This window comes from Chanodichthys erythropterus, chromosome 20 (genome assembly GCF_024489055.1).
Source record: "Chanodichthys erythropterus isolate Z2021 chromosome 20, ASM2448905v1, whole genome shotgun sequence".
NCBI classification, from domain to species: domain Eukaryota; kingdom Metazoa; phylum Chordata; class Actinopteri; order Cypriniformes; family Xenocyprididae; genus Chanodichthys; species Chanodichthys erythropterus.
In genome coordinates, this window is record NC_090240.1 from 14,969,808 (window position 1) to 14,982,437 (window position 12,630).

Genomic DNA, 12,630 nt, shown 5'->3' on the forward strand with positions numbered 1-12,630 from the left:
CGATCTGAATATAATGCCATAGATCTAAATGTAATGCAACACTTTTCATGATTAGTTAACCTTAGAACTGTAATAGTAAAAACGCGCTAAAAGAGAGAGTAATACTTGCATATTTTCATATGCAAAGATGTCAGCCAATCACAGCAGTGGGCGTTTACATGGAAGTATCACAGCAGACACGCCCCTTAAAACGGAGCGTTCAAACCAGAGAGCTAAAATCAGGGTAGGAAAAATGCCTTTTATTTCTAAATTATGACAATTTTTGATGTAAAAATCATTCTAACATTATAAGTGCACCCCAGAAAACATTATAAAACAATAACCGACGCAGTTCATGACTTTCCTTTAACAATGCCCTTCAGCCGTGACTTATTCACGATTCAGCACTAGCCTCTTGTACCTTATTGCTTTTATAAAACGGTTACCACACAATACAAATATTAAAGCCAAAAATATGTATCAATGCAACTTTCATGAAGTAAAGTTTCACTAAAAGTCTTCCTTCCGCCAGAAAAAATAGTCCACAGCAACAGAAGTTACATTATTACACCATTAGATGGCAGCAAATACTGTCTTTATGAGTGTGTCAGTCAATATTGAAGACTTTTACAATGAAAAGACTGAATTGTTGTGAACACGGAACAAGACGCAACTGACAAATTCTTTGAATAGCGCTGTCAGTCACGGGAAAACCCCTTTAACTGTTAAAAGGACAAGATAATACATCGCAACAGATTTTTATTATGAACATACAGTAGGACTGACCTGAAGGAAAATGCTAAATCTGAATGCAGGTAATAAACTCACTCACTCGATCTCTTCTCACAATACTCTTCTTCATAATACAGTAAGCTTCAATTAACAATATCAATTGAGAACATTCAGTTTATGTTGCTAAGAGTGGTTGCTAAGGGTGTTGTGTAGTGATACACAGAGCCGTTGGGTGAAGCGGTAATATCCGTGTTTTATTGTGAATAAACACGAGTGCTGAATCAGAATCAAGGACAGGAACTAACCGTTTTATAAAACTCAGTGGAATAACAGACCATTGAATTCGGGGTGTGTGTTATTATATATGGAGCTGTAATCTGTCAACAAATCAGAATCAAACATCCAACAATGTTGTGATATAAAAAATCAGATTATACAGATCAGAGGCAGTGGTGTTTGTATGATCATACCTTATAGCCCATAACTTCAGACTCATTCTCCAGAGCCTTCACATGATCCCACTTGAGGATGATTTTGGAGTCTGTAGTATTCCACATGACTTTCACTGGAGACTGGCTCGGCGCTGGAGAAAACACATTCAAAGAACCGAAGGTCACATTTCAGAGCAGTTTATAACTGCTGTACTGTTAAATACTGGTGTTTCAAAGCATTGAAGGGACAGTTCAAAATGAAAATTCTGTCACCCTCATTCTTCAAAACACAAAGGAATAAAATATATTTTTTAAGTAATTCATATGAATTTACTGCTTTTATTGACATCTAAGCATTGATTTGTGCACATACGTAGACCTCAATGATCAAATTTGGCAAATGGAAGCTCAACCCTACTTGCTTGATGGTTAAAAACAATCATTGGTTCTTGTGCATCAAGAAAGTATGTTCGAGTATCTGTTTACCATATTTGAAGAGCTCCATGTTTGTGCATTGATCAGTATTTATATGTGAATAAAAGTCAAGACTTGGATTAAACTGCTCTATTCATATGGATTCATTTTACAAAGTTTTAATGAACATTTTGAAATATGACATTTTTGGGGGACTATAAGTGTAAGGACAGAAAACTCTGGGGATTCATTAAAATATCTTCATTTATGTTGTGAAGATAAAAGAAAGTCTTATGAGTTTGGAACTCAAATAATTCACATTTTTGAGTGAATTATACCTTGCACTTTCCTTACTAGTAATGAAATGGGGAAAAAAATCCTGAAATATGCACTGTAAAATAAACTTGTTTTTACAGAAAAAAAAAAAATCCAGTAAAAACATATTTACAGGAACAAACTGTAAATTTTACATTTTCAAACTGTAATTTAGAAAATAAAAAATGCATTTTTACATTTTTTACACAAGTACTTTTTAAACATTTTAATAAATAAAAAATACCTGTAAATCCAACAGCCCTTTCTGCTGAATTTAGCAACGCAACGCTGCTACTAAAATCAGTTTTATCATACAAAACACCACCATGGTAACAGACATAACACTAAAATAATGCAATAAACCTTCCTAAACATAAAAACCTAATGTACATAACTGATTAAAAAAAAGCTTAGGTTAAAAAACCTTAAAGGGTAAGTTCACCCAAAAATGTTCCACACCCATAAGACCATGTGAGTACAGTGGTTCAATATTAATATTATAAAGCGACAAGAATATATTTGGTGCACCAAAAAAAACTAAATAATGACTTATTTAGTGATGGCCGATTTCAAAACACTGCTTCGGAGCAAAAATGAATTAGTGTATTGAATCTGCTGTTCGGAGCGCCAAAGTCACGTGATTTCAGCCGTTGGCAGTTTGACATGTGATCCGAATCATGACTCGACACAAAAGATTCATAACGCTTCGATGCTTCCTGAAGCAGTGTTTTGAAATCGGCCATCACTAAATAAGTTGTTATTTAGTTTTTTTGGTGCACCAAATATATTCTTGTCGCTTTATAATATTAATATTGAACCACTGTACTCACATGAACTGATTTAAATATGTTGATAGTACCTTTATGGATCTTGAAAGAGGAAATGTCATTGCTGGCTATGCAGGCCTCACGGAGCCATCGAATTTCAACTAAAATATCTTAATTTATGTTCTAAAGATTAACGAAGGTCTTACAGGTGTGGAACGGCATGATGGTGAGTAATAAATGACATTATTTTCATTTTTGGGTGAACTAACCCTTTAACGTCACTAATTTTATTAATGCGCGATGAACGCAGTGCACATTTTTTTTTATTTGACCCATGGCCTAGCCTGTAGTTGCAGAAATGAAGATGCAGCCACAGGGGCCTGTTCACGTCACGTCTAAAAATGCATGGAAAGCGCAGCCGGACCGCTTTCTCCTTTATTTCCAATGCGCTCAATAGTATACTTGCACTCCTGTGGTGTCTGTCGTTGCTATGCAAACGTGATTTCTAGCCCTTGCATTAGCTTTACTACTAGATATATTTATGGAGATGAGAAATAAAAACCTGCCCTGTACAGCTATGATCAGCTGTTTGGCTGAGCTTCCAATGTTTTGTTACGAAAACAAATTAGAGATTACAGATAAGAATGTGCGATTAAGTTGTGATTAATCACAAGTTAACTCATGACAATCCTGCGATTAATCGTGATTAAATATTTTAATGGATTGACAGCCTTAGTTTATAAACAATAACCATGTCAATAACAATAACCATGGCCAGGGCCTATGTCACACTTACGGGGTCTCTTAGTGGTGACGTTCACCACAGCACTATCAGGTCCAACACCAGCACTGTTATAGGCTTTGAGTTTGATGTGGTATGTACTGCTGGGGTCCAGTCCACGAATGAGTGCAGATGTCCTGTTTCCCACAGTCCTCATCACACTAGCTGTATCCGGTCTGTCCTTTGTACTCCAGTACCTCAGCTGAAATTCACAGTCAACTAGCTGCCATGATCAGCATCACAAAGTGTTGTTCATTCGAGAAAATTATTGGAGCTGTGGTGCCCATGTGGGCAATATGGGGTGGCATGTAATATAGGTCGGCCTTGCCTATTAATATTCTATTTCTAATAATGTAAAAATCTCACTACCCTAAACCAATTATCTTATCAATTTCTGCCAAAATATTACTTCATCTTTATAGCATTGTTTATAGGTAGTTACTTTATTAAGATCACTAACAATACTGTGAGAATTGTTATAAGAGTACAGGGAGTGTACTACCACAACTATGAATATGATTCATTAGCCTTCTTTAGCTGTGCTGTCCTCACCTCATAGCCCATTATGCGTGTCCTACTGGTGCTCCATGGTAAAGGCTTCCAGCTGACCTCCACTTCTGAGGCTGACAGGCTCTTGGCACGGACGCGGCTGGGAGCGCGACTCGGCTCTGTGGTCAGAATAATCATTACTGTAATGTCTTAGCAACTTTAAGCTCATTATTAGAGCAATGATGCAATAGCAAATGTTCAGCACATTCAGTTCTCCCTATTCAAACACAACACTGCAGCTACAGTACATAATGTTGTCTTCAGAGTCTGAGCATTTCATATACCTGTTTATACTTAAATTTCTGATCTGGCTTCCATTGTACAAACAAAAGTCACTGATTGAGCCAATGTTGCCTATGTTGAGCCACTCAAACAAAGAGTAACGTTTCGGAGCACCACAGAGGCAAAGTGTTCATACTTTTTAGGGTTTGAACGGCCTATTTACACACTACTGGACCGAGGACCCTATCATACACCTGGTGCAATGTGGCGCTATGCGCAATGCAAGTGTTTTTTTCTAGTTTCAGCCTGACGCAGTTATCATTTTCATGTCCCTCGCCACATTGTTTAAATAGCAAATGCATTTGCGCCAATTTGTGCGCCCATGAGCATGCTGGTCTGAAAACGAGGTGTGTTCAGGTGCATTGTTGGCGTGTTGCTATTTTCAGGCAACTGAAATAGACTGTGCCATTGACCAACTGAAACCTGGTCTACAGTCAATGGTGCAGTATTTTTTTTGTTATTTAAAGAGCGCGTTAGTAATATATGCCTATAGGCGGGTGCACAACGCGTATACACTCTGCTTGTTACACACACAGGGACGCAGCAGCACACAAACACAAACATGACAAATATTAAAAAGTAAAGGATTACAATGTAAAATAAAAAAAATTACAATGTAAAAGTTCAGTTTAAATTCCACCATTTAAACAGCGAATCTGCTATGGCACAAGCGCAACTGATTTTTAAAGGGAATGGGAGACAAAACTCTGATTTGTTTATTGCACGTTACGCCAAAAACACACCCATGACTCATTAAGAGAATAGGGACAGCCATTTTAGACCATGCGCCGGGCATGCCGACCATTTTTCCTGCCATTAAACTAGAAAAAGTGGATTCGGACAAGCCCTAAGAGCATTTTAGACTATGTGGTTAGATCATTAAAATGGGGCTACAAATGTTTGAAATAATTACGTTTTTTTATGTTTTTGAAAGATGTCTCATGTATAGCAAGGGTGCATTTATATGAAAAAATACAGTAAAACAGTAATATTGTGAAATATTATTACAATCTACTTTTTTACGACTCTTTGATGAATAGGAAGTTCTAAAGAACAACATTTATTTGAAATAGATTTTTTTGTTTGTTTGTGTGTTTTAAAAATATTATTATTGTCTTTACTGTCACTTTAGATCAATTTAGATCAACAGAAGAGGATTAGCTAAGCAATAAAAAAAGAAAACCATCTCAAGATTAAAGTAGTTAAATTTCGAGAAAAAAGTTGTTAAATTTCGAGAAAAAAGTCTAAATAAAATGTTGAGAATAAAGTCATTAAATTATGAGAAAAAAGTCGTTAAATTACGAAAACGAATTCGTTAAATTATGAGAAAAATTTTGTTAAATTTTGAGAAAAAAGTCGAGATAAAATGTTGAGAATAAACTCATTAAATTATGAGAAAAAGTCGTTAAATTACGAGAACAAATTTGTTAAATTATGAGAAAAATGTTGTTAAATTTCGCGAAAAAAGTCGAGATAAAATGTTGAGAATAAACTCATTAAATTATGAGAAAAAGTCGTTAAATTACGATAACAAATTTGTTAAATTATGAGAAAAATGACGTTAAATTTCGAGAAAAAAGTCTAAATAAAATGTTGAGAATAAACATTAAATTACGACTTTTTTCTCAAAATTTTATCTCGACTTTTTTCTTGAAATTTAATGAGTTTTTCTCGTAATTTAAAGAGTTTATTCTCAACATTTTATCTCGACTTTTTTCTCGAAATTTAACAAGTTTTTTTCTCTAAATTTAACAACTTTAATCTTGAGATGTTTTTTTTTTTTATTATTGCTTGGCCCTAATCCTCTTCCGTAATTGAATGTGTCCTTACTGAATCAAAGTATTATTTTTTAAAATTGTATTTATCCTAAATTTTGAATGGTAGTTTATCATGGGTTTCCACAAAAATATGAAGTAGCAAAAATTGTTTTCTAAATTGATAATAAGCAGGATCATGTGACACTGAAGACTGGAATAATGATGCTGACAATTCAGCTTTGCATCACAGAATAAATAACATTTTAAAATATATTCAAAAAGAAAACTTGTAATAGCATTTCACAATATTATAGTTTTTACTGTAATTTTTGGCATCTTGCGGCTTTGGTGAGCACACAATACCTCTTTTAAATACATACAAATATATATATTATTCCCAACTTTTGAATGCTAGTGTAGTTGTTTCTGCACATTAAACTTCATACAAAAAAACATTGAAGGATTGAAAAAAATTACACATTGCATCTTAATGAGTTTATACCATAAATGGAAGATGGTAAGTTGGTTTTACCCTCTTCTGCTGAGTAGATAGTGGTCACAGGCCCAAAAGGACCTTCTCCTTTGTTGTTGTAAACTCCAACTTTCACATGAAATGGAGAGAATGGAGAGATACTCTCATTTTTGAAGATGTATCGAGATGCATCAGGAGACGTTACGGCTGCCTGCATCCAGCTTTGACTACCAAGAGGGCGAAAAGCAACCACGTAGCCGAACCCTGGACCACACTGCAACTCTTCTGGAACTGGCTGGACAGCCACACAAGCACACACAGACACAAACACAAGAAGAAAAAAGCGTGAGAGAGAAAGAGCAAGTGAAAGATGGATGCATCATTATATCACAGTAGTGTTATACAAGAGGCTTTGTCTCTGTCTAAACACAGACTATGGAAAATCCCTTTCACGGTCCTTGAACATATTTTTCGCTTTTCACGTTTTGAAACATAATTGCTAAAATCCATAAAAATTTGATCTGCCTCACTGAAGAGTGTCTGCCTTTTTTTTAAACAAGGGCTGTTTAAATTACAGACCAACCAAGCTGACAGCATGATGGGTCTGTTTTTGATACAGGCCAGTGGACAGTCCACCATTCACAACTGCTTTTGTGCACTTAAATGTGCAAGCAAGTGCTTGTTTTGTTACCTCCCAAGTGATGACAAGCTCAGAGCGACTGCCACCTCCTCCGCTGACTCTGGCTGGGGTCGTCCTTGGCACTGTAAGAAAAAAATAAATACTTTTAAAGCCAGTTTTAAAAGAAGAGAAACACCAGAAGTGCAGACAGGGCATTCCCCCCAACCCTGAGAGCGTAATGTAGGTGAATATGTAAATACTGTATGTGCTGTGTGTTTTCCTCTCAATAACAAAATAAACACACAACAAAAATGACGGAAGTGAGAAAACAGCAGTTAAGAAAGCATCTGATCTGATGATATACATGTTTGCACTTCGGCACTCCAGTCAAGTCAGGTCACATTTATTTATATAGCACTTTATACAATAGATTGCTTTAAAGCAAGCAGCTTTACAGTATTAAACAGGAAAAAAGAGTGTCCATGCTGCTTTCAATAAGAATCACAACTTCAATTTTTACTATAAAGCAGCTCTCCAGTGTTTGTTTTCACTCGCGAATGTTTGACCTTGACGGACTGAACAGAAGAAATGAACCATTTGATCAATTGATGTCACACCAGTTCATTCTTTGATTTCACTTGAAGAAAGTGGAGGCCTTGAGGTGACATTTAATGTGTGATAAGTGCCTGAGAGTAAACAAATGACTACATATGTACGTACATGTGTCCTTGGTCCTGATTTTTCGTGAAGGTTTGCTGGGTTCCCCGGTGCCTATGGAATTAGTTGCCAGCACTCTGAACTCATATTCCACCCATGGACTCAATTCAACCACACGGGCTGTCAGCTGTTGCCCTCCCAGAGACTCTGGCACTGAGAAAAGATGAGGTAATATTAAGATATTTCAAGAAATCTGAAACAAATGAAAGGGTTAGTTTGCCCCAAAATGAAAATTCTGTCATTAATTACTCACCCTCATGTCCACACCCATAAGACCTTTGTTCATCTTGACTTCAGAACACAAATTAAGATATTTTTTGATAAAATCTGATGGTTCAGTGAGGCTTCCATTGCCAGCAAGATAATTAACACTTTCAATGCCCAGAAAGGTACTGAAGACGGATTTAAAACAGATCATGTGACTACAGTGGTTCAACCTTAATGTTAAGAAGCGACGAGAATACTTTTTGTGTGTCAAAAAAAACAAAATAACATCTTTATTCAACAATATCTAGTGATGGTGATTTCAAAACACTGCTTCATGAAGCTTCGAAGCTTTACGAATCTTTTGTTTCGCATCAGTGGTTCAGAGCGTGAATCAAACTACCAAAGTCATGCCCACTAGTGGTGAACCATTGAAATTTCGAAATACTTATGCTGTGTACTGAAATCTTGAGATGACAACACATGACATTATATTCGGAGCTGTTCACTTCCTCGGACTGGGAATTATGCGTTTCTATGGCACCACTATCAACGCATAAATGAATATACATTGGTCAGGTGGTACAGCGGAGCTTTCAGAAAACTCCCAGCTTATAAACTGTAATTACAAACTCTACGAGGACGTGAACACTTTTTACGAGCCAGACTCTCGTAGTTACAGTAATTACGATATCGCGTGAATGCACCTTTATGACGTAGCGAAGCCTCGTTTACTGAAATCACGTGACTTTGGCAGTTTGATTCACGCTCCGAGACACACTCACACAGAAATGTTTGGTCAGCGCTGCTCTGACGAATTAACCAGTAAAACAGTTTAGCAACTTAAGATACATGTCCCGCCAGCGAGATAATAACTGTGTGGTTCTTGCGGTAGATAAAGTTATAGTTTTGCTATTAGTAGAGACACTGCTGCCATTAGAGATGCACAGATCAAGTAGGCTAATTCACACTTGCTGCTTATTCTCTCTCTCTCTAACTGCGTAAATAACTGTATCAGTGGTATTAGTCTGCTATCAAGGCTCAAGTGCGAGTTTTAAGGACAAAAACCCTAAATGTATTGAAATACAACATTGGAACAGTGTCTTGAGGTGTGGTAACCGTAGTGTAAGCGGAAAAATTAACTCTGTTGAATTCTTTGAAAATAATGCACACTCCTCTTTGCGTCGTGGCCGCATTACCTCCTCAGGTGTGCATTATATTCAAAGAATTCAATGGCCCAGAGTCAATTATTCCTTACATAATGTATTTTCATTTAATTGCAATTAGCATGCAATTAAATTATGCCAAACTAATCAAACGTGAGTGGTGACTATACAACACTCACAGATCATTATGATAAACTAGGAATTTTAATCTAAACGAACAATTCCTGCACACCTGTTTTGGCTGCCTGCCATCCAAGAGAGAAGGGGCTTCGGAACTGAATGTTGTAAGCAAAGACAGGACTGTGGTTATCAGGGCCTGGACTCCAGGACACAAAGGATGTTGTCTCTGTCACTTCATCAACTTTGATGTCCCGCGGTGGGTCAGGGGGACCTGTGAGGAAATAATATATATTTTAGGTCCTAGTTCATATTAAGTGTCTTTAACTACAATTCACTTATTGTGTATACACATTTTTACATTGTTCATTTCTGTAATTACATCTATGATTACACTGTTGACCTTTCTTTTACCCCTTAACCCACCCTTAAACCCAGCGCTGGGGGTAATGCATTACAAGTAACGTGAGTTGTGTAATCAGATTACTTTTTTTCAAATAACTAGTAAAGTAACACATTACTTTTAAATTTACAACAAAATATGAAACACTTTTTCAAATAAGTTACGCAAGTTACAGGTGTTGGTCATATAATTAGAATATCATCAAAAAGTTGATTTATTTCACTAATTCCATTCAAAAAGTGAAACTTGTATATTATATTCATTCATTACACACAGACTGATATATTTCAAATGTTTATTTTAATTTTGATGATTATAACTGACAACTAAGGAAAATCCCAAAATTAGAATATTGTGAAAAGGTTTAATATTGAAGACCTGATGCCATACTCTAATCAGCTAATTACCTCAAAACACCTGCAAAGGTCTTTAAATGGTCTCTCAGTCTAGTTCTGTAGGCTACACAATCCTGGGGAAGACTGCTGACTTGACAGTTGTCCAAAACACGACAATGACACCTTGCACAAGGAGGGCAAGACACAAAAGGTCATTGCAAAAGAGGCTGGCTGTTCACAGAGCTCTGTGTCCAAGCACATTAATAGAGAGGCGAAGGGAATAGAGAAGCAATAGGGATAACCGCACCCTGGAGAGGATTGTGGAACAAATCCCATTCAAAAATGTGGGAGAGATACACAAAGAGTGGACTGCAGCTGGAGTCAGTGCTTCAAGAACCACTACGCACAGACGTATGCAAGACATGGGTTTCAGCTGTCGCATTCCTTGTGTCAAGCCACTCTTGAACAACAGACAGCGTCAGAAGCGTCTCGCCTGGACTAAAGACAAAAAGGACTGGACCATGGTATCCCTGTTCTTAATTGGCCAGCAAACTCGCCTGACCTTAACCCCATAGTAAATCTATGTGGTATTGTGAAGAGGAAGATGTAATATGCCAGACCCAACAATGCAGAAGAGCTGAAGGCCACTATCAGAGCAACCTGGGCTCTCATAACACCTGAGCAGTGCCACAGACTGACCGACTCCATGCCACGCCGCATTGCTGCAGTAATTCAGGCAAAAGGAGCCCCAACTAAGTATTGAGTGCTGTACATGCTCATACTTTTCATCTTCATACTTTTCAGTTGGCCGAGATTTCTAAAAATCCTTTCTTTGTATTGGTCTTAAGTAATATTCTGATTTTCTGAGATACTGAATTTGGGATTTTCCTTAGTTGTCAGTTATAATCATCAAAATTAAAAGAAATAAGCATATCAGTCTGTATGTAATGAATGAATATAATATACAAGTTTCACTTTTGGAATGTAATTAGTGAAACAAATCAACTTTTTGATGATATTCTAATTATATGACCAGCACCTGTAAATGCTGAGCCGCTTTCTGTGAACATGATGGTTATTGTAGTTCTTCTGCAATCCAGAAAGATTTGTTTGAGCTGCGCCCTCTATTGTACAGGCATGGATTTGCATTTCCTTCAGATTTGCCTTAAAGGGATAGTTCACCCAAAAATGAAAATTTGATATTTATCTGCTTACCCCCAGTTCATCCAAGATGTAGGTGACATTTTTTCTTCAGTCGATCACAAATGATGATTTTTAACTGCAACCGCTGCCCTCTGTCATTCAAATAATTGCAGTAGATGGGAACTTCATCTATAAGAGTGAATAAACCTTGCTTAGACAAATCCAAATGAAACCCTGCGGCTCGTGACGACACATTAATGTCCTAAGACACAAAACGATCGGTTTGTGTGAGAAACCGAACAGTATTTATATCATTTTTTACCTCTAATACACCACTATGTCCAACTCCGTTCAGCTTCCGGCTGAGGTCTGATCGCGCTCTGACAACGGAAGTGATGTCCCGCTCTCATTGAAGTATATGGGCGAGACATCACTTCCGTCTTCAGAACGCGTTTTTTGACCTCACTAACAGGAAGCTGAACGGAGTTGGACATAGTGGTGTATTAGAGGTAAAAAATGATATAAATACTGTTCGGTTTCTCTCACAAACCGATCGTTTTGTGTCTTAGGACATTATTATGTCGTCACGAGCCGCAGGGTTTCATTTGGATTTGTCTAAGCAAGGTTTATTCACTCTTATAGATGAAGTTCCCATCTACTGCAATGATTTGAATGACAGACGGCAGCGGTTGCAGTTAAAAATCATCATTTGTGATCGACTGAAGAAAAAATGTCACCTACATCTTGGATGCACTGGGGTAAGCTGATAAACATCAAATTTTCATTTTTGGTTGAACTATCCCTTTAAGGCTTATTTATTTCACTTTTGGTGTGAAAGGGCCTTTACATTTGACAAAAATGTTTTGTTTTTGTTTTTTTGTTGCTGAACAAGCAAGCCCAGCCCAGGTGAGCAATAGTAATGGAAAAGTAATGTAACACTTTACTTTCCATACAAAGTAACTAACACAATTGGTTAATTTTTTAGGGAATAACACAATATTGTAACGCATTACTTCCCCAATACTGCTTAAAACTAAACATACTTCCAAACCTGTCCCTAACCTCACCCTCAACCTCTATAGCAGCAAGTGTTCTGCATTGTAACTAAGTATACTGTAACCAATATTTTTTTTTTTTTTTTTAATGTAAGTACGTAGTGGTTAAAGACATCTAATATAAAGTTGGGCCAACTTTTCATTTTTATTCTTGGTGGTTTTTAACCTAGTAGGTTTTATACTTTTAAGCTTAATTCAAATTTTGTGCATGACACTTTGTTTGGAAAAACTTTACCTCGTACCACAACATCTGTTGCTATAGACGCACTGTCCACTTTAGTCTGTACAGCACATGTGTACCTTCCTGCATGCCTTAGCTGAATGTTACGAATCATGACGTCACCCGCAGATGTCTGTGAGCAAACACACAAGACAATTTTTGTGGTCTTCTG

At 36.9% G+C, this 12,630-nt stretch overlaps 1 protein-coding gene across 1 annotated transcript in view; it reads right to left on the minus strand.

Annotated features, from left to right (window-relative positions):
• Positions 1 to 12,630, minus strand: part of cntn3a.1 (contactin 3a, tandem duplicate 1) — a 113,481-nt gene that overhangs the window by 2,605 nt on the left and 98,246 nt on the right. Inside the window, exons 14-21 of the mRNA XM_067371269.1 lie at positions 12,474 to 12,591; positions 9,418 to 9,576; positions 7,819 to 7,968; positions 7,171 to 7,241; positions 6,540 to 6,774; positions 3,972 to 4,087; positions 3,435 to 3,621; positions 1,182 to 1,294 (exon numbers count right to left, since the gene is read on the minus strand). Coding sequence (XP_067227370.1) covers positions 1,182 to 1,294; positions 3,435 to 3,621; positions 3,972 to 4,087; positions 6,540 to 6,774; positions 7,171 to 7,241; positions 7,819 to 7,968; positions 9,418 to 9,576; positions 12,474 to 12,591 — 1,149 coding nt within the window. The remainder of the gene's footprint in view (positions 1 to 1,181; positions 1,295 to 3,434; positions 3,622 to 3,971; positions 4,088 to 6,539; positions 6,775 to 7,170; positions 7,242 to 7,818; positions 7,969 to 9,417; positions 9,577 to 12,473; positions 12,592 to 12,630) is intronic.